This window comes from Bos indicus x Bos taurus, chromosome 12 (assembly GCF_003369695.1).
Source record: "Bos indicus x Bos taurus breed Angus x Brahman F1 hybrid chromosome 12, Bos_hybrid_MaternalHap_v2.0, whole genome shotgun sequence".
NCBI classification, from domain to species: domain Eukaryota; kingdom Metazoa; phylum Chordata; class Mammalia; order Artiodactyla; family Bovidae; genus Bos; species Bos indicus x Bos taurus.
The window spans coordinates 25,102,513-25,122,618 of record NC_040087.1 but is presented as its reverse complement, the minus strand read 5'-3'; the positions used below and the strand labels follow the sequence as shown (position 1 = coordinate 25,122,618).

At 41.5% G+C, this 20,106-nt stretch overlaps 1 protein-coding gene across 4 annotated transcripts in view; it reads right to left on the bottom strand.

Annotated features, from left to right (window-relative positions):
* The window catches only part of DCLK1 (doublecortin like kinase 1), a 354,905-nt gene that overhangs the window by 314,789 nt on the left and 20,010 nt on the right, over positions 1-20,106 (bottom strand). For all 4 annotated transcript variants that reach the window (XM_027557412.1, XM_027557410.1, XM_027557408.1 and 1 more), the window contains one exon: positions 11,295-11,641. In XM_027557412.1, the coding sequence (XP_027413213.1) occupies positions 11,295-11,641 (347 nt within the window). The remainder of the gene's footprint in view (positions 1-11,294; positions 11,642-20,106) is intronic.

Here is a 20,106-nt window from a genome sequence, read left to right as displayed (position 1 = left end):
TGCTCTAAAATTAGCAGACGAGTTTTTGTTTAATTATCCTAGAGTCTTTAATGAAGCAGGTGTCGGAGCTAGAAAACAAGAGCCATGATGAGCCCCTTACAATCTGTGGTTTCAGTGCAGACGGCAGCACCAACCTTGAGTGCTAAACAGAAGCACAGCCCGGGTGAGCAATCAGCTCCTAAATGGCCAGGATCTGTGCCCTGCAGAACACTGGACGAAATGAGCTAACACCAAAGGGGTGCTACTGCTAAGTCACTTCAGTCGTGTCGGACTCTGTTCGACCCCACAGACGGCAGCCCACCAGGCTCCCCCGTCCCTGGGATTCTCCAGGCAAGGACACTGGAGTGGGTTGCCATTTCCTTCTCCAATGAAAGTGAAAAGTGAAAGCGAAGTCGCTCAGTCATGCCCAACTCTTAGCGACCCCATGGATTGCAGCCTACCAGGCTCCTCCGTCCATGGGATTTTCCAGGCAAGAGTACTGGAGTGGGGTGCCATTGCCTTCTCCGACACCAAAGGGGTAGGTCATGGCAAACCAGCCAAACGTCTAATCATTCAGTCATTTCTTGAACAAGCATTTACCAGGGCAGGCCCTAGAGGTTCAGAGGCTGACAGGGCACCTTCCCTACCCTCATCCTATAAGTTCTGAAATGAGAGGTGGGCACCTCAACTGCCAACAGGACAGTGTAATCAAGAACTGTGCAGCTATCTACAATGGACTGATGGAGCCCCTGGAGAGGGAGCTGTCAGTTCTACATGGGGAAATCAGGAAATGTTTAGACAAGGCCACCTTTGAAATAATCTTGAGAAATAATCAGGTTCTTGCTTTTCAGAGTTGTGGTGATGATTCATTGTGATGGACAGACATGCAACAACTAGCCCATGGCACTGGGCATGGGGAAGGTGTTCAGCCAATGGCAGCAATAATAATGTGAATATTACTGTATGAGTGTAGTGGTTTGTGAGTGAGTTTAATGACTGGTACAATTAAAGAAGAAGGGGAAGAAAATAATATCTAGGCTACATTCACAATTGATTGACAATAAATGGAAGGATAAAAACAGAACCATCAGTAGTTTCATTACAGCACAGACAACGGAAACAATGCAAAATCATCAATTCCACACCAATAATATTATACAACTATAAGTGTCCTGTACTTTTAAGAAAGCCTGGAATTTGAAGACAGCAGGCAGAAGGGCTAAATATTAATAGTTATATAGGACTTACCTTATGTCAAGCCAGGGCTTTATATATTAATACCTATTTCTCAGTCAATTATCCCACCAATATTATGAGGCATGCTGTTTTTATTGCCATTTTAAAGAGAAAACTGAGATTCTGAGTTTAATTGACTTGACAAAGGCCACGCAGGTAATGCATGGTAAAGTCAGGATTGGATCTTATAAGCATCTCAATTCAAATTCTATGCTCTTTTCTTTATATTGGGTTGCCCAAAAGTTCCTTATGTTTTTTTTTTCCGTAAGATGGCTTTAGTAGCACTTGTGAAGCAAAAGTGTTGGTCACTCAGTCATGTCCGACTCTTTGTAAACCCTGTGGACTACAGCCCACCGGGCTCCTCTGTCCATGGAATTCTCTCCAGGCAAGAAGACTGGAGTGGTTCTCCATTTCCTCCTCCAAGGGATCTCCCCGACCCAGGGGTCGAATCTGGGTCTCCCGCGCTGCAGGCAGGAGGACTCTTTACTGTCTGAGCTACCAGGGAAGCTTAGCTGTCTTTAACTTCATTCAAAACAATTTTTTAGATTGTACTATGGCAGCTGTCACATAGGCGTGCATTTTAAAAAATATATCAGAATTGGTGAATTTTTGCGTAGCCATTTGAATATTGAAGATAGAAGAAAAAAGCAACATTTTCAGCATATCATGCTGTATTATTTTAAAAAAGGTAAAAAAACAACTGAAATGCAAAAAGATTTGTACAGTGTCTGGAGAAGATGCTGTGACTGATGAACATGTCAAAAGTGGTTGGCCAAGTTTCTTGCTGGAGATTTCTCAATGGACAATGCTCCGGTTGCATAGACCAGTGGAATTTGACAACAATCAAATTGAGACATTAAATGAGAACAATCAACGTTATGCTATGTGGGAGATGGCCAACACACTCAAAATATCAAAATCAAGCACAGAAAATCACTCGCATCAGCTTGGTTATGTTAATCTCTTTGATATTTTGGTTCCACATAAGTTAAGCAGGAAAAAAAAACATATTTTGCATTTTGCATGTGATATTCTCTACTGAAACGTAACAAGAATGTTCCGTTTTTAAAACAAATTGTGACGGGCAATGAAAAGTATAAACCGTACAATAACGCGGACTGGAAGAGATGGTGGGGCAAGCAAAACGAACCACCGCCAACCACACCAAAGGCTAGTCTACATCCAGAAAAGGCGATGTTGCGGATATGGTGGACTGAAAGAGAGTCCTGTAACACGAACTCCTTCTAGAAAACCAAAGGATTCATTCCAACAAGTACCGCTCCCAATTAGACTAACTGAAAGCAGCACTCAATGAAAAGCGTCTGGAATTAGTCAACAAAAAATGCATAATCTTCCATCAGGATAACCAAGACCGCATGTTTCTTTGACAACCAGGCAAAAACTGTCACAGCTTGGCTGGGAAGTTCTGATTCTTCCATCATATTCACCAGACATTGCGCCTTTGGATTTCCACTTATTTCGGTCTTTACAGAATTTTCTTATATGGAAAAAAATTCAGTTCCCTGGAAAACTGTAAAAAGGAACCCGGAACAGGTCTTTGCTCAAAAAGATAAAAGGTTTTGGGAAGATGGAACTATGAAGTAGCCTGAAAAATGGTAGAAGGCAGCGGAACAAAACGGTGAATATGTTGTTCAATAAAGTTCTTGGTGAAAATGAAAAATGTGTCTTTTTATTTTTACTTAAAAACCAAAGGAACTTTTTGGCCAGCACCATGGAGCATTTTCATGTGAACAGACACATTTACAAAGGTAGATATGTTAAGTAGTTATTATTAAAAGGTAATTTTATTTTTTAAAGCAAGTTTTTCTTTGTTATTTATTTCTCAAATATTTACTTATTCATGTATTTGGCAGCACCAGGTCCTAGCTGTGGCCTGCGGGACCTTTTTTAGTGGCGGTGTTCGAGCTCTCAGTTGTGGCCTGTGGATCTAGTTCTCTGACCAAGGATGGAATCTGGGCCCCTGCACAGAGTTGTAGCTACTGGTCCACCAGGGAAGTCCCTAAAGGGTCATTTTAAACAGTGAGTTCCCTCAACACACTCAAAATGTAACTGTTTTCCAAAAACAATTTACCTTTAGCTTTTCAGGGATATAAACTACCAATAGTGGAGTACCTAAGGCAATGCTAAAGTTGTCACACATTATTTCATTTAATCCTCACAATAACTTATACAGCAGGCATTACCATCAGTCCCATTATGCAGATGAGAAAACAGAGGAGTGTCAGAGAATTAAACTTCCCAGTGGGAGGGCATATTTCACTGTGACCAGCAGTATAAGGCAGACTTGACCACAAGATGGTCAGTTTAGAACTGTGTGTTTGATAGGAGTCTATAAAAACTGTTTCTCTTCTATATTATATCACTGCATACATCTACACTTACGTGACAACATATGCAAGCAAATTCCCTCATTACAAGTAAATTCAATATATACTACAGGATTTTTAACTAACCACTTAAGTTTCTCATCTAGGCCTGGAAGGAAGGTTTCCAGGCCTGCATAAGAAACTGGATCAAGCTGGATTTTTCAGACTGAAATCTGAGCTCAGGCCCAGCTGATGTGAAAATCCAAGTACCTTCCCTCATTCCAACATACTCCCTCAGGGCTGAGGAAGCTCACGGGCCAACTCAGACTCCCAGACACTGCAAAAGCAGAAGTCAGCATAGGTGATCCCAAAGGCCCCTCCCCGACTTGCCAAAGTGCCCCCAACATGCCCAGCACCCCCACCGGAGGGAGGGCTTCAGCACATCTTCAGCTCAACAGGGGGCCACTGGGGAACTGGAATTCATTTGACAGCAAACTAGAATTTCATTTCCAGAAAACCGACTTTTGCCCAGACCAACTGAAGCCTTAAAATACACACCACAGCAGGCACCCGTAATTAATTACACCGTCAGAGGAGCTAAGACTGGAAGACAAGGACTTAACTCTTCCCAACTTGGGGGAACTGAAAGCTACACAAGGAGAGATGTAGCTTATAATCCTGTGAAGTCAATGAAGTGAAAGGCACTCAGTCGTGTCCAACTCTTGCAAACCCATGGACTGTAGCCCGCCAGGCTCCTCTGTCCATGGGATTCTCCAGGCAAGAATACTGGAAAATCAACCAAAGGCATGGAGCCTAAAAAAAAGCATGCTCCATTCTGGACACTTTAATTCCCTAATGAAGTATCGCAATAATTCTTAAGCTCCTTTTTCTGTGAAAACAGTTAAGATTTTCCAGAAGTTCCGACCTCTGCCAAGTCATAAGGATGTCTCAATGCGTGCTCTGAGTTTTTATAGGAAATTTTAATTTGACACTGTAATAACCTAAAATATTTGTATCAACTGTTTTTTTTTTTACATCATTTGCAGAAACAAAAAACTAAAAGATATTACATTTACTTTCATACCACAGATAATACGTAAAATCATAACAGTAAAAAATCTATATATCAAGGATGAGGGTTTAAATATGCTTAAGAAACTTAGAGCTGTCACAGAAGTTTTAACTTAAAAGAAAAAAAATTGCTATTATCAACAGCACCAGATAAATCTCTGTTTCCAGTCCAACCAAATCCTTACATCCTAAATTTGTTGCTTTTCATTCAAACCTTTAGTTTTCACATCTTCTAGGCTCATTAGCTGCTACAGCCAAGGTCAGATGTGGTAATAATGTATACCACTTTTTCTACTAATAACTTGTATGGAGAAGAACTATTCTAAGCTGTCTAAACTCAAGAGTGAACCAAATATTTTTTCCCTTCAGATTAGAATTAGGTATTAAAAACCAAAAGAAAAAAAAACAAAGACCACTTTGGAATTTCTGACTGATTGATTCTTATTGATGATATTACCATTTCCTGAATTCCAATAAACTCATATACTAACTACCTAAAATAAATAGCAGTGAATATTATGACTTTATAAGCATCTTTTGGGCTTTATGTTTGTAGCAGGTGAGGGGATAAATGATCAAAAGATACAGAAAAGACACATTATTGACAGCAACTGAGATTTCCTTTACAAGCAGCTGCTTTGGGCAGAATATTTGGGTCCACCCCCACCCCAGTCAATTCATACACTGAAATTTAACCCCCAAGGTGATTCAATTGGGAGGGGAAATGCTTGGGGAAGTGATTAGGTCATGTGGCAGAAGCCCTCATGAACTGGGTTAGTGCCCTTTTACAAAAGGACCCCACAGAGCTCTCAGCCCCTTTTTAACATATGAGAACACTGCAAAACCAGAAAAAGTAGCTCCTATCAGACCAAATGTGCTAGCACCTTGATATTGGACTTTCAGCCTACAAGACTCGGAGAAAGAAACTTATTTTGTATATAAGTCATCCAGTCCGTGGTATTTTGTTATTACAGCCCTAATGGACTAAAACAGAGAAGGCAATGGCACCCCACTCCAGCGTTCTTGCCTGGAAAATCCCAGGGACGGGGGAGCCTGGTGGGCTGCTGTCTCTGGGGTCGCACAGAGTCGGACACGACTGAAGCGACTTAGCAGCAGCAGTAGCAACGGACTAAAAGAGCAGCTATGATGTCTGTTCTCAGTTTACCATCTAAATCAGTTTAAGAGCACCTCTACTTCAGCTCTTGGTCCAATGTTTTCCATATTAGGAAGAAAATAAGTTATTTGCTCACTCCAGCAACGGTGGATTTTACAAAGTGCATGACCTATGTGAAATGCCTATAAGATAAAAATACAATATCCCTAAGTAAATTTTTCCTCTGATACTAAATTATATTGTTATTTTATGTAGATCTTCAATGTCAAAGAGTAGATAAGATGGGAATGTGCATATATCTTCTACTTAAAGAGCAATCTGGTTTCTCATGACTATATTTCAGTGGGGAGAGATCATTGGGAAGAGCCTTATCTATGATCTGTACAGGATAAACTGCCTGCTTAGGCACTAGCTGTTCTAAGACTCTCAGTTGTTTATGTTTCTAAGCCAGAATCCGGTAATCACAGATGCCGAAGACTTAGCAGTTGAAGACAGCCTGATTAGCTGTTCCAAGAAAGGAATCAGGAGACATGCAAGTGCATCTTTTCAGCAAAGCATGTAGGTTTCGGGCTTATTTTAATCACTTAAAAATTAGTCACACTCCAAACGACCTCTGGCTTCGCAGGTGGCGCTAATGGTAAAGAACCCGCCTGCCAATGCAGGTGACGTACAAGACAGGGTTCTATGTCCTATTGGGAAGACCCCCTGGGGGAGGGCATGGCAACAACTCCAGGATTCTTGCCTGGAGAATCCCATGGACAGAGGAGCCTGGCGGGCTACAGTTCCATCCGGTCACAAAGAGTCAGACACAACTGAAGCCACCTAGCACACAGCGCACAAATGACCTCTGGAAGTAGCTGCCCAGCAGGGTCAGAGAATAACCCACAGAAGAATTCCAACATCCAGACCCTGCAAAATCTTGCAGCCTGCACAGCCTCCCCTGAATATGGAGCAAAGGGATGTGATTTTAACCTTCAACTAGAAAATGCCCTCCGTCCTTCTTTGGGAGCCCTTAATCATTGCCCAGGTAAATAAGGCATGACTGAAAGTAAGATGCAACACGATCTCTGACCTCCCCAGCTATGGCAGCAAAAGTGCCTGATCATCTGGTTAGCAGAGACCCCCTAAAAGCTGTGTGGAGGGGATGGCGAGGTTGTGGGAACCTTTAATCGAAGCTTCTACGCCGCTGGATAAAGAATGGAGTTGAAATAATTAGAAAAGGTTCACTCACAAACAGGCTGCTTGTGAACCACAAAAGCCATCCAGGAAACTGCAGCTTTCTGCAGAATGCCTTCTACGTGGGACAGCATTTCCAATATGCTGATTTCCTGATCTCAGCCGAAAAACCTCAAATAAGCACTGCACAGTGAACTCATGAAAAATGAAAGTGTAAGTCGCTCAGCTGTGTCCGACTCTTTGAAACCCACAGACTGTAGCCCCCCAGGCTCCTCTGTCCATGGAATTCTCCAGGCAAGAATACTGGTATGGGTAGCCATTCCCTTCTCCAGGGATCTTTCGAACCCAGGTCTCCCACATTGGAGGCAGATTCTTTACAGTCTGAGCCAAGGAACTCATAGGCTGGGTCTTAAAGCAAAGCCAAGAGGCTGATGTGCAAGGAGACCAAGTGAGAGGGCCATGTGGTCCACGCTTGTCAGTGCCCATCCCTGGGTACCAGCGGGCACGGGCTCACCCTGTTCCACAGTCAGAAATCCCCGAGTCCCCAGTTTCCTTCCCACAGATTCACTTGTAGGCTGCCTGATGGCAATCTGAAAAGCCATTCCTGCTTGTATATCTTCCCCTCTACCCGTTATCCAAAGCACTCAAAGTATTAATTATTTAAACAATTCTATTTCCTTGCTACAAAAAAAAAAAAACAAAACACAAAAACCTTTAAAAGCTTTACTGGGCATTGGGTTTTGATACAAGGGCTCAGATATACTATTAAAAAAAAAAGGCAGACAAGCGATCTTAAGGGTGATGTCCCATGGACAGCATGTGGTCCCTGATGCCACGGTGGGCAGGCTGAGACCCTGGCAGCACAGGGTGCCACCCTACTGTGTCAGAGCATCACGTCACAGGAAGGCTTGGAGGGAAGTGCTTTTTTTCCTCAGAGGCTTATCAAGCCATGGTCACAGCCTTGGCTGTTAAAGAATCCCTCCCACAAAGGGAGGGGGGAGATCTGCTAGCGGGGGCAGATTCTCTTTTGAACAAAAAAGATTCTAAAGACTCCTAGGGTCCATGAGGAAGGAAGCTTTGTTCCTAATGGGAACCCAAGCATAAAGTCTTTATACTCTTCCGCTCTTCCACTCTTTCCACTTTATCATCCGATTCCTTTGCAGCTTTTCACCGCTCCTGCTTTGAAGAGAACATGCCCCAGCAGAGGCAAGGCCACAACGGTGACCGGGATCAGCCCCGTGAGAAAAGAGCTAGATACGAGAGTCAGCAGGATGACTGAAGCGGGGAAAATTCATAGCAGAAAACTCTCAGATGATATTCCTTGTACAGATTACTCACTTGGAAATTCGTTTTCGGTACACTTGCATCTCTGGTTTTACTATCATCTGCTGTGCTACAGTGGCCATGAGGGCAAGCTCTGGAGAGAAACTAGTTCAGATCCCAGCTCTACCATTTATACCTGTCTGGCCTTGGACCTGTTTTTTATTAACAAGTTTTGTGCCTTAATGGCCTTATCTGTTAAATGGGGATAATAACTGAGCTGTTAGCAGTAAACATGCCAAACGCATGCAAAGCATTTAGAACAATGTTCAATAAAACTATGGTTGCTATTAGGATGGGCTTCCCAGGTGGCCCAGTGGTAAAGAATCCACCTGCAATGCAGGAGATGTGGGTTCGATTCCTGGGTCAGGAAGATTCCCCTGGAGAAGGAAATGGCAACTCACTCCACTATTCTCTCCTGGAAAATCCCATGGACAGGAGCCTGGAGGGCTACAGTCCACAGGGTTGCAAAGAGTTGGACATGACCGAGCATGCATGCATGTTATTACTATAGTTCAAAACAGCTTTCACTTATTTATCAGAGTTGATCCCACCAGCACTCTGTGAAACAGAGGTGATCATTTTATCCATGTTTTATTGATGAATATAATGAGGCTAAGTTAAGTGATTTGGGAAAAAAAAAAATCTGTGGCAGAACCAGGATTTGAATCCTGGTCTTTTAACATTAAACTTTGGATTCTTTCCCATTATTTACATGTAAACTACAGCAAAAACTGAAACCCAGCAGGACCATGCAGGGCCTTCCAGGAAGAGACCCCCATGTCCCCTGCCTCTTGCTTTTAGAAAAGCTTTAGCCTCTTAGGTCTTCCCCAAGTTTCCAAACAGAATTTAATCAGAGAAGTGAGAAAATGCAGAAACAAAGGAAAGCAGTCATGCAAGGCAAAAGAATAATAATTTAGCCATAAAACAATGTCATAAACCTTCAATCCCTCTTCAAAGACTATAGATAATATCCTAAACCATATTCCTGAGTTGGTTTGCAGACATTAAAGCCCCCACCTAGTTGAAGAAGTTACCTGCAAACTTACCACCAGCACATAGACCCCAGACCAGTTGCAACCAGAAAGTTGACAACATTACCTTCCAAAATACCAACTTGTTACCTCACCACCAACCAATTAGAGGGGTGTACAGGAGCTGATCACACACCCTGAGATCCTCTCCCTTACTTTGCCTTTAAAAATGCTTCCCTAAATGCCATGGGGGCATTGGGGTCTTTCGAGCACAAGCTGCCTATTCTCCTCGCTTTGCCCTGAAATAAACGCTACACTTCCCTTCACCACAAGCCGGTGTCAGTAGATCGTCTTTGCCTCACATCAGGAGATCAGACCTACATCTGGTGCATTAACAAAACAGCTATTACAAAATACAGACACCAGATAAAAATCCAAAAAAGATGAAGACTATTGAGAACATCATGATATCTCTTCTAGGAATTCATTCTTGGAATAAACGCTCAGTTCATGGCAGAATTTAGCATAAATAATTAAAGCTGTTTTTTTGATTCAGTGTGTAACAAATTGGAACCCCAAAGTTCTGAAGCAGGGGGAGAGGAGAAAGATTTATCAATTATGTATTCTTTGTTTAAATTTTATTTTTATGAAAACAGGTAAACTCCCATGTTGAGAAAAATCACCAAAATGCAGATCTTCAAGACAGTTGAGTAATTCATTACAAAGGGAAGGGATTAAGCATTTAAATGTGAACCTTGCCATCTTACTGCTGCTATAATTTACAAGGCAGCCACGGACTTTTTGATCCCTGATACATGGTGACATTCAGGCTACACCTTCCTAGATCTAGACGACTGGAGATTTTCTCACTAAGATTCCTTATCCACATGACACTTAGGGTAGGTTTTATGAGACAAGCAGAAGACTGGTGAATATAAATGAACAATTGGCAGATCTTCCTTTTTTCTCCTAATGAATTTATAATTTAGAGCATCTGAATGGATCCCTAGGGGAGTAATTTTTTCATGACTAACACTCTCTAGTATTTGCATCTATTTCTAATTCATAAAGTTTGAATGTGTTAGCCTTCAAGAACTTGGAAGAGTCTTCTATTTAATAAGATCAATCTTTTAATTTATGAATCTAGTTTTGACTTTTACTATGTACTCTTTATCCAAATCATTTTAATTATATCTCAAAATAATTTATAAAACGCATGTGGACAGATCCATGATAAAAACTAGGTTTCAATTAAAGGTAGTGTCCTGAAAATCATAATCTGAAACAAAAAGACACTGGAAAACTTTGAACGATCAACAAATTTCTCTGTACGTATGTCATGTATCAGTGTTCTTTATTTAGCTCACCATCACGGTTCTGTCAAATCCTTGCAAAAGTCCACACAAGACTTCCTTTAAGTTCATCCGAGCAATGCACATTAACATGTCCACTCACCCAAATCGACCGATGTACATTCCACAGCTAAAGAAACCCCTCTTTTCATTTGATTCCAGAAAGTATGTTTTCAATAAAAGATGTATAATATTCTAGAAATATGCCTCTTAAGAGCCATCCAGATGGAAATATTTCATTCCTTAGATATGTACTCAGAAATACATAAACTGTAAATAAATCTTGCTTATGAACATTACTGAGATATAAAACTATGAAATATCATTGAGGTCAAAGAAAGGACTTGGGTTTTTCTCTACTGGTCAGAGTTCACTTCTACACTTCAGTGCTACTCACAGTGATGATAAAGACATAACTACACAACCAAACTGAACACAGATGGCTGAAAAAGCACCACTATGTTAAGCAATTAATAATAGGAAAAGTAGAAATCTCTGAGTAATCATTTACGCTTCAGAGGTCTATATTTGTACTTGATTACTAAGGTAATCCTGTGTTAACTCTATCCTTGAACTGGTTGGAGGACAACAGCTATGTTATCTGCTGACTAGATGACTCAAGCCCATCAATATCAGTAGAATGTACATCTCGGGTCCCCATTCAATGCCACACAAACCCCCCAACTCCCTGGTTCTTGCCCATAAAGTCAACGCCATACCACTGTCACCCCCCACCACCACGTACCTGCTTCCCATCCAGGGTGTAGAGACGTTTCACGACTCCCGAGTCCAGCTTGATGGCGTCAGTGATGTCGGTAAGAACCTGCTCAAAGGAGTGAGCAGTCTTCTTGTTGAGGAGAATCCGGACGGCTTTCCGTGGCTTCACCCCACTTCTGATGATGGTGACCAGCTTGGGCCGAATGAAATCCTTATTCTCCCGCACCTCTGAAGGGCTCCCTTTGGCAGTGGCCAGAGAGGACACCGCCCGCGAAGCCGAGGTGGTCTTGACATTCACCGACCAGTTGGGGTTCACATTCTTGGTGTATTCCAGCTTCTTGAAGGGTTCGATTGAGCCACACACATAACTCTCTCCTAAGGAGGAGAGGGACATATTGAAATTTACACTCAGCTAAACTCATTCCCTCTGTCCCACTCTCTGAATTTTCCTGTTCTCTTGATACTCGGAAGCGAGCATGACTTGTGACTTTTTAAACAATGGGACCATGATTAATAATTAATGAAAAAGGATTTCTGACTTCTAATCTAGCTCTGTCAGCAACAGATTGGTATTCAAGAGGGGAGAAATAATCTTTTCTCCCTTTCTTCATCTTCAGTTTGGTGACAGAAATATCGATGTTGAACAGCCCTTGGAGACACATGAAATTGAATTCAAGATAGAAAGTATTTGGGGGGATTTAGGTATATTTATATTAGGAGAAAACTTCAAAATCAGAGGCACTGACATTTGCCACCTGAGAAAATTTAAAAACAGAAAATGGATCAGAAAACAGCTTCTTAGAATAGCTGTGTAATTTATAAGTTTGATGGGAGTGTTTGCTTAACATTTTGTAAAGTTAAGAAAAATTTCAATAACAAGCAGAATACTTCCATTCCTTTTCTTCCATCTTCACAGAACCATGCACAGTGATCCACACACACATCATACTTGTTTACAGATAAAACATTTTGAGGGTGGTCAACATATAAACTTTATAAACTGATTTTAAAATAATTACATAAGATGAAAAAGATCTGAGGATCTAATGTACAGCATGATGACTACACTTTATAACACTGAGAACCCATGGACTAAAGTCCATGGAATTCTCCAGGCCAGAATACTGGAGTGGGTAGCCGTTCCCTTCTCCAGGGGATTTTCCCAGCCCGGGGATCAAACCCAGGTCTCCTGCATTGCAGGCGGATTCTTTAGCAGCCAAGGCACCAGGAAAGCTCAAGAACACTGAAGTGGGTAGCCGATCCTTTCTCCAGCGGATCTTCCTGACCCAGGAATCGAATCGGGGTCTCCTGCTTTGTGGGTGGATTCTTTACCAGGTGAGCTACCAGGGAAGCCCCAACACCATGTAGTATAATCAAAATTCAATAAGAGAATAGAACTTCAAAGTTCACACTAAGAAAAATATTTGAGGTGATGAATGCATCAATTAGATAGGAGGAATCCTTCATACACACACACACACACACACACAGATATACACATACATGTGTGTGTGTGTATATACACATACACACATTTTACATATGTGTAAAACTGTCATAAGATACACTGTATATATCTTACAATTTTGTCAATCATAACCCAACAAAGCTGAAAAAATAAATGTATAAAGTTAAATTTTTATTAAAAATGATTCCTTAACAGAGACTCATTTAATGAAGATACTCAAAGTTTTTCTTTTTTTTGGCAGGGTCTTCTGCTGCCTTGTCCACTGATACATGCCCAGCACACAGGACAGACCAGCGCCTGGCACCTTGGGGTACCCGATGTTTGTTTAATGAATAAAAGAACTATGCACAGTCAGACTATTAAATAGATACGGATCACATAAAAAGGTAACACACATACCAAGCAATGACAAATTATAAAATGACTAATTCTACTTATATTTTCATAAACTTAGGTCAGAGCATTTTGAAATTAAAGATTTCATAATGGCCTTTTTTTCTGGGTAAGTCTTTGTAACTGGGAATATGTAAAAATGCTAAAAAGCCTTCCTAATTGCAGGTAAAGTAAGCTAGGGCTAATCCTACACAGCCCATTTACTTTTATCTAAATCCTTGTCCTATTTTTAAATTAACAGTGCAAGCATCCAAGGCCATGGAATAGGTATTCACATAAAAATAACTGAACCAGTGTTTCAAAAATAGAAAAGCACAATTACGCATGTTATCAAACATTTACTTTGCCAATGTTTTTAAAACATACTCCAATGTGTGTTTATGCATTATGTCTCTCTAGTAGTGGTACAAATAGTACAAATTTAGTAAACCACGTTTCTAGTCACTGAGCATTGGAGAAGGAAATAGCAACCCACTCCAGTGCTCTTGCCTGGAGAATCCCAGGGCCAGGGGAGGCTGGTGGGCTGCCGTCTATGGGGTCACACAGAGTCGGACACGACTGAAGCGACTTAGCAGCAGCAGCAGCGGTCACTGAGCCGACTGTTACTGGCTCCAACTATGCTTTTCTCAAAAATCTATGTGGATATCATGGAGAAGGAGATGGCAAACCAGTCCAGTATTCTTACCTGGGAAATCTCATAGAGGAACCTGGCTGACTACAGTTCATGGGGGCACAAAGAGTCAGACACAACTTAGCAACTAAAACAATGACGTGGATATAAACACCACCTCCATGGAGGCTGCAGCAAGAGCACTGTTTCTGCAGGCTTGGTGGAGAGACACTGTGGACGTCACGGTGGGAAGGGAACTGAACCCTAGGCTGGGGACCTGGCCCCTCAGCATGTGACTCGGGCGTGTCCGTGCCCTAGTCTTCTCAGCGGGAACCTGTCCACCAGGCAGATGAAGGCTATGCTTGTGGCCGCTTTCATCTCACCAGCTTTTAGACAATCAAGTTAGACAGGAAACGTCAAAGTGACCTCAAATTCTAGACTGCTACACAAGTGAGAATCACCCGAGGCTGCACTACACTGACTGTGCAGGAAGCAGGTATTATCCTGTCCAGTGTTCGTTGTTGCTATGGTCACCAGTAGACACAACCTGGAGCCACCTCAGGGTGACGATGCCCCAAGGGTACCCCAACAAGGCACACAGACCTTAGCTTACAAGATGAGTCTTTGCAAGAATTCTGTGCTAATTGGAGATATGAAATTATCTGATTATTTGTTTATGTATTAAACTAATAATTAAAATCAAAACAAAAGGGGACTTCCTTGGCGGTCCAGTGGTTAGGACTCCACTCTTCCAATGCAGGGGCTGCAGGTTTGATTCCCGCCAGAGGAACTAAGATACCACATATCACACAGTGCAGTCAAATTTAAAAAAAAATCAAAACAAAAATATGGAATGGTTTACATTTCAACAAAGGATAATTTTTTAACTTTAGGGAAAAAAATAATGTTAAAAGGGAGGAGTTTTAAAGTATTCACATAATAGTATGGAATGGATGTGTTGAAAGAGAAAATAAATACTTTTTATTTTATTTTTTTACATCTTCTTAAACAAACCACTTTGAAAATTTCTGAAAGCATGGCAACTTTGGGAAGGTAATGCTGAAGGAAGGCAGATGCAGATGTAGAGAACGGATTTGTGGGCACAGTCCTGGAGGGAGACAGTGGGGTGAACGGAGAAAGTAGCATCAACACACACACACACTCTCAGGTCAGCCTGAGATGGACAGCCGGTGAGAAGCTGTTGTACAGCACAGGGAGCCCAGTCTGTGATGACCTAGAGGGACAGGATCGGGGAGAGGAGGGAGGCTAGGGAAGGAGAGGATGAATGTAAAATTATGGCTGCTTTGCGCTGTTTTATGGAGAAAACCAACACAAGTAAAACAACAAAAATTTTTAAAGAAAGTAACGCTGGCTTGGTTCAAGCACCAACAGGGAGAGGAAACTTGTGTTTAACCGGTGCTGTCACTTTGGGGCTTCTCTGGCTCATCAAAGACTGGAATAAAATCTTGGGAAAGTGTATGAGACAAGAACTTAATTTAACTGCATTGTGACAGAGACTACGTCTTCTACTGGGGAGAAGTTTGGAGCTTATTAATAAGCTTCTATTAAATTATACAAATATATTTATATTAAATTTACTTGACTCACATTTTGACTCCTTTTATTTTAATCATAACTCCAAACTTCTCCCCAATAGAAGATGTAGTCTCTGTCACAATGCAGTTAAATTAAGTTTGATTGTGCCTTCTGATTTTGTAAAAAAAAAAAAAAAAAAAAGCTTTTTAATTAATGTATTAATATCATTGATAATGGGAAATTAACAAATGCAATTGTTCTGAATAGGCAAAACAGTCTTGATTTGATTAAATGGCTTTGGATAGCCAGGGTTTAATCTCTTCCTTAACTGGGAATAGAGTCAAGAGATAGATTATATTTCTTGATTAGAGAATCATCAACAGCTTTAGTTTAAGACCTAACATAAGGTATGCATGTTAAAGGCCATTCAAAATAGCAAGATATTGGGGTGTATGTATCTTTTTGAATTATGGTTTTCTCTGACTATATCCCAGGAATGGGATACATACACCTCAACGTTCATGGCAGCACCATTTACAACAGCCAAGACAAGGAAGCAAACTAAATGTCCATCAACAGATGAACGAATTAAAAGAATGTGGTATATTTACACAATGGGATACTACTCAGCCATAAGAAACAATGAAATAATGCCATTTGCAGCAACATGAATGGACACAGAGATTAACATACTAAGTCAGCCAGAGAGACAAAATGTTAGTTGCTCAGTCACGACCAACTCTTTGTGGCCCCACAGACTGTAGCCTGCCAGGCTCCTGTGGCCAAGGAATTTTCCAGGAAGAAAATTGGAGTGGGTAGCCATTTCCTTCTCCAGGGAATCTTTCTGACCCAGGGATCAAACCTGGGTCTCCTGCACTGCAGGTAGGTGAGGCACCAGGAAAGCCCCAGAGAGAAAAAGACACATATCATATGATACCACTTATATATGAAATCTAAAAAAAAAAAAAGATACAAATGAAGTTAAATACAAAACAGAAATAGAAGCACAGATATCAAAAAGAAACTTGTTATTATCAAGGGAGAAAGAGGTAGAAGGGATAAATTAGGAGTTTGGGATTAACACATACATACATTCAGTTCAGGTGCTCAGTTGTGTCTGACTCTTTGCGATCACATGGACTGCAGCACGCCAGGCTTCCCTGTCCATCACCAACTCCTGGACCTTGCTCAAACTCATGTCCATCAAGTCGGTGACACTACAGATCTATCTCATCCTCTGTCATCCCCTTCTCCTCCCACCTTCAATCTTTCCCAGCAACAGGGTCTTCTCCAATGAGTCAGTTCTTCGCATCCGATAGACAAAGCATTGGAGCTTCAGCTTCAGCATCAGTCCTTCCAATAAATATTCAGGACTGATTTCCTTTAGGATTGACTGATTTGATTTCCTTGCAGTCCAAGGGACTCTCAAGAGTCTTTTTCACCACCACAGTTCAAAAGCTTCAATTCTTTAGCCCTCAGTTTTCTTTACAGTCCAACTCTCACATTCATACATGACTACTGGAAAAACCATAGTTTTGACTAGACAGACCTTTGTTGGCAAAGTAACGTCTCTGCTTATTAACATGCTGTCTAAGTTAGTCATAGCTTTTCTTCCAAGGAGCAAGTGTCTTAATTTCATGGTGCGGTCACCATCTGCAGTGATTTTGGAGCCCCCCAAAATAAAGTCTCTCACTGTTTCCATTTTCCTCATCTATTTGTCATGAAGAGATGGGATCAGATTCCATGATCTTTGTTTTTTGAATGTTGAGTTTTAAGCCAGCTTTTTCACTCTCCTCTTTCATTCCATCAACAGGCTTTTTAGTTACTCTTTGCTTTCTGCCATAAGGGTGGTACAATCTGCATATCTGAGGTTATTGATATTTCTCCCGGAAATCTTGATTCCAGCTTGTACTTCATCCAGCCTGGCACTTTGCATGATATAATCTGCATAGAAGCTAAATAAGCAGGGTGACAATATACAGCTTTCATGTATGTCCTTCCCAATTTGGAACCACTCTGTTGTTCTATGTCTGGTTCTAACTATTGCTTCTTGACCTGCATACAGATTTCTCAGGAGGCAGGTCAGATAGTCTGGTGTTCCCATCTCTTTCAGAATTTTGCACAGTTTGTTGTGATCCACACAGTCAAAGGCTTTGATAACAAAGCAGAAGTATATGTTTTTCTGGAATTCTCTTGCTTTTTCTGTGATGTTGGCAATTTGATCTCTGGTTCATCTGCCTTTTCCAAATCCAGCTTGAACATCTGGAAGTTCACAGTTCACATACAACTGAAGCCGGACTTGCAGAATTTTGAGCACTACTTTGCTAGCATGTGGGATGAGTGCAACTGTGCAATAGTTTGAACATTCATTGGCATTGCCTTTTGAGCTTGGAATGAAAACTCACATTTTTCAGTCCTGTGGGCACTGCTGAGTTTTCCAAATTTGCTGGCATATTGAGTGCAACACTTTCACAGCACCATCTTTTAGGATGTGAAATAGCTCAACTGGAATTCCATCACCTCCACTAGCTTTGTTCATAGTGATGCTTCCTAAAGCCCACTTGACTTCACATTCCAGGATGTCTGGCTCGAGGTGAACGATCATACCATCATGGTTATCTGGGTCATGAAGCTCTTTTTTGTACAGTTCTTCTGTGTATTCTTGCCACCTCTTCTTAATATCTTCTACTTCTGTTCAGATCAGATCAGTCGCTCAGTCATGTCCGACTCTTTGCGACCCCATGAATCACAGCACGCCAGGCCTCCCTGTCCATCACCAACTCCCGGAGTTCACTCAAGACTCACGTCCATCAAGTCAGTGATGCCATCCAGCCATCTCATCCTCTGTCGTCCCCTTCTCCTCCTGCCCCCAATCCCTCCCAGCATCAGAGTCTTTTCCAATGAGTCAACTCTTCACATGAGGTGGCCAAAGTACTGGAGTTTCAGCTTTAGCATTATTCCTTCCAAAGAAATCCCAGGGCTGATCTCCTTCAGAATGGACTGGTTGGATCTCCTTGCAGTCCAAGGGACTCTCAAGGGTCTTCTCCAACACCACAGTTCAAAAGCATCAATTCTTCGGTGCTCAGCCTTCTTCACAGTCCAACTTTCACATCCATACATGACCACTGGAAAAACCATAGCCTTGACTAGACGAAACTTTGTTGGCAAAGTAATGTCTCTGCTTTTCAATATGCTATCTAGGTTGGTCATAACTTTCCTTCCAAGGAGTAAGCGTCTTTTAATTTCATGGCTGCAATCACCATCTGCAGTGATTTTGGAGCCCCCCAAAATAAAGTCTGACACTGTTTCCACTGTTTCCCCATCTACTTCCCATGAAGTGGTGGGACCGGATGCCATGATCTTCGTTTTCTGAATGTTGAGTTTTAAGCCAACTTTTTCACTCTCCACTTTCACTTTCATCAAGAGGCTTTTGAGTTCCTCTTCACTTTGTGCCATAAGGGTGGTGTCATCTGCATATCTGAGGTTATTGATATTTCTCCTGGCAATCTTGATTCCAGTTTGTGTTTCTTCCAGTCCAGTGTTTCTCATGATGTACTCTGCATATAAGTTAAATAAACAGGGTGACAATATACAGCCTTGATGAACTCCTTTTCCTATTTGGAACCAGTCTGTTGTTCCATGTCCAGTTCTAACTGTTGCTTCCTGACCTGCATACAAATTTCTCAAGAGGCAGATCAGGTGGTCTGGCATTCCCATCTCTTTCAGAATTTTCCACAGTTTATTGTGATCCACACAGTCAAAGGCTTTGGCATAGTCAATAAAGCAGAAATAGATGTTTTTCTGGAACTCTCTTGCTTTTTCTATGATACAGCAGATGTTGGTAATTTGATCTCTGGTCCCTCTGCCTTTTCTAAAACCAGCTTGAACATGAGGAAGTTCACGGTTCACATATTGCTGAAGCCTGGCTTGGAGATTTTTGAGCATTACTTTACTAGCGTGTGAGATGAGTGCAATTGTGCAGTAGTTTGAGCATTCTTTGGCATTGCCTTTGGGATTGGAATGAAAACTGACCTTTTCCAGTCCTGTGGCCACTGCTGAGTTTTCCAAATTTGCTGGCATATTGAGTGTAGCACTTTCACAACATCATCTTTCAGGATTTGAAACAGCTCAACTGGAATTCCATCACCTCCACTAGCTTTGTTCGTAGTGATGATTTCTAAGGCCCACTTGACTTCACATTCTAGGATGTCTGGCTCTAGGTCAGTGATCACACCATCGTGATTATCTGGGCTGTGAAGATCTCTTTTGTACAGTTCTTCTGTGTATTCTTGCCATCTCTTCTTAATATCTTCTGCTTCTGTTAGCTCCATATAATTTCTATCCTTTATTGAGCCCATCTTTGCATGAAATGTTCCCTTGGTATCTCTAATTTTCTTGAAGAGATCTCTAGTCTTTCCCATTCTATTGTTTTCCTCTATTTCTTTGCATTGATCATTGAGGAAGGCTTTCTTATCACTCCTTACTATTCTTTGGAACTCTGCATTCAGATGGGTGTATCTTTCCTTTTCTCCTTTGCCTTTCTCTTCTCTTCTTTTCTCAGCTATTGGTGAGGCCTCCTCAGACAACCATTTGGCCTTTTGCATTTCTTTTTCTTGGGGATGGTCTTTGATCACCGTCCGCCTCCTGTACAATGTCATGAACCTCTGTCCATAGTTCTTCAGGCACTCTGTCTATCAGATCTAATCCCTTGAATCTATTTGTCACTCTCACTGTATAATCGTAAGGGATTTGATTCAGGTCATACCTGAATGGTCTAGTGGTTTTCCCTACTTTCTTCAATTTAAGTATGAATTGGGCAACAAGGAGTTCATG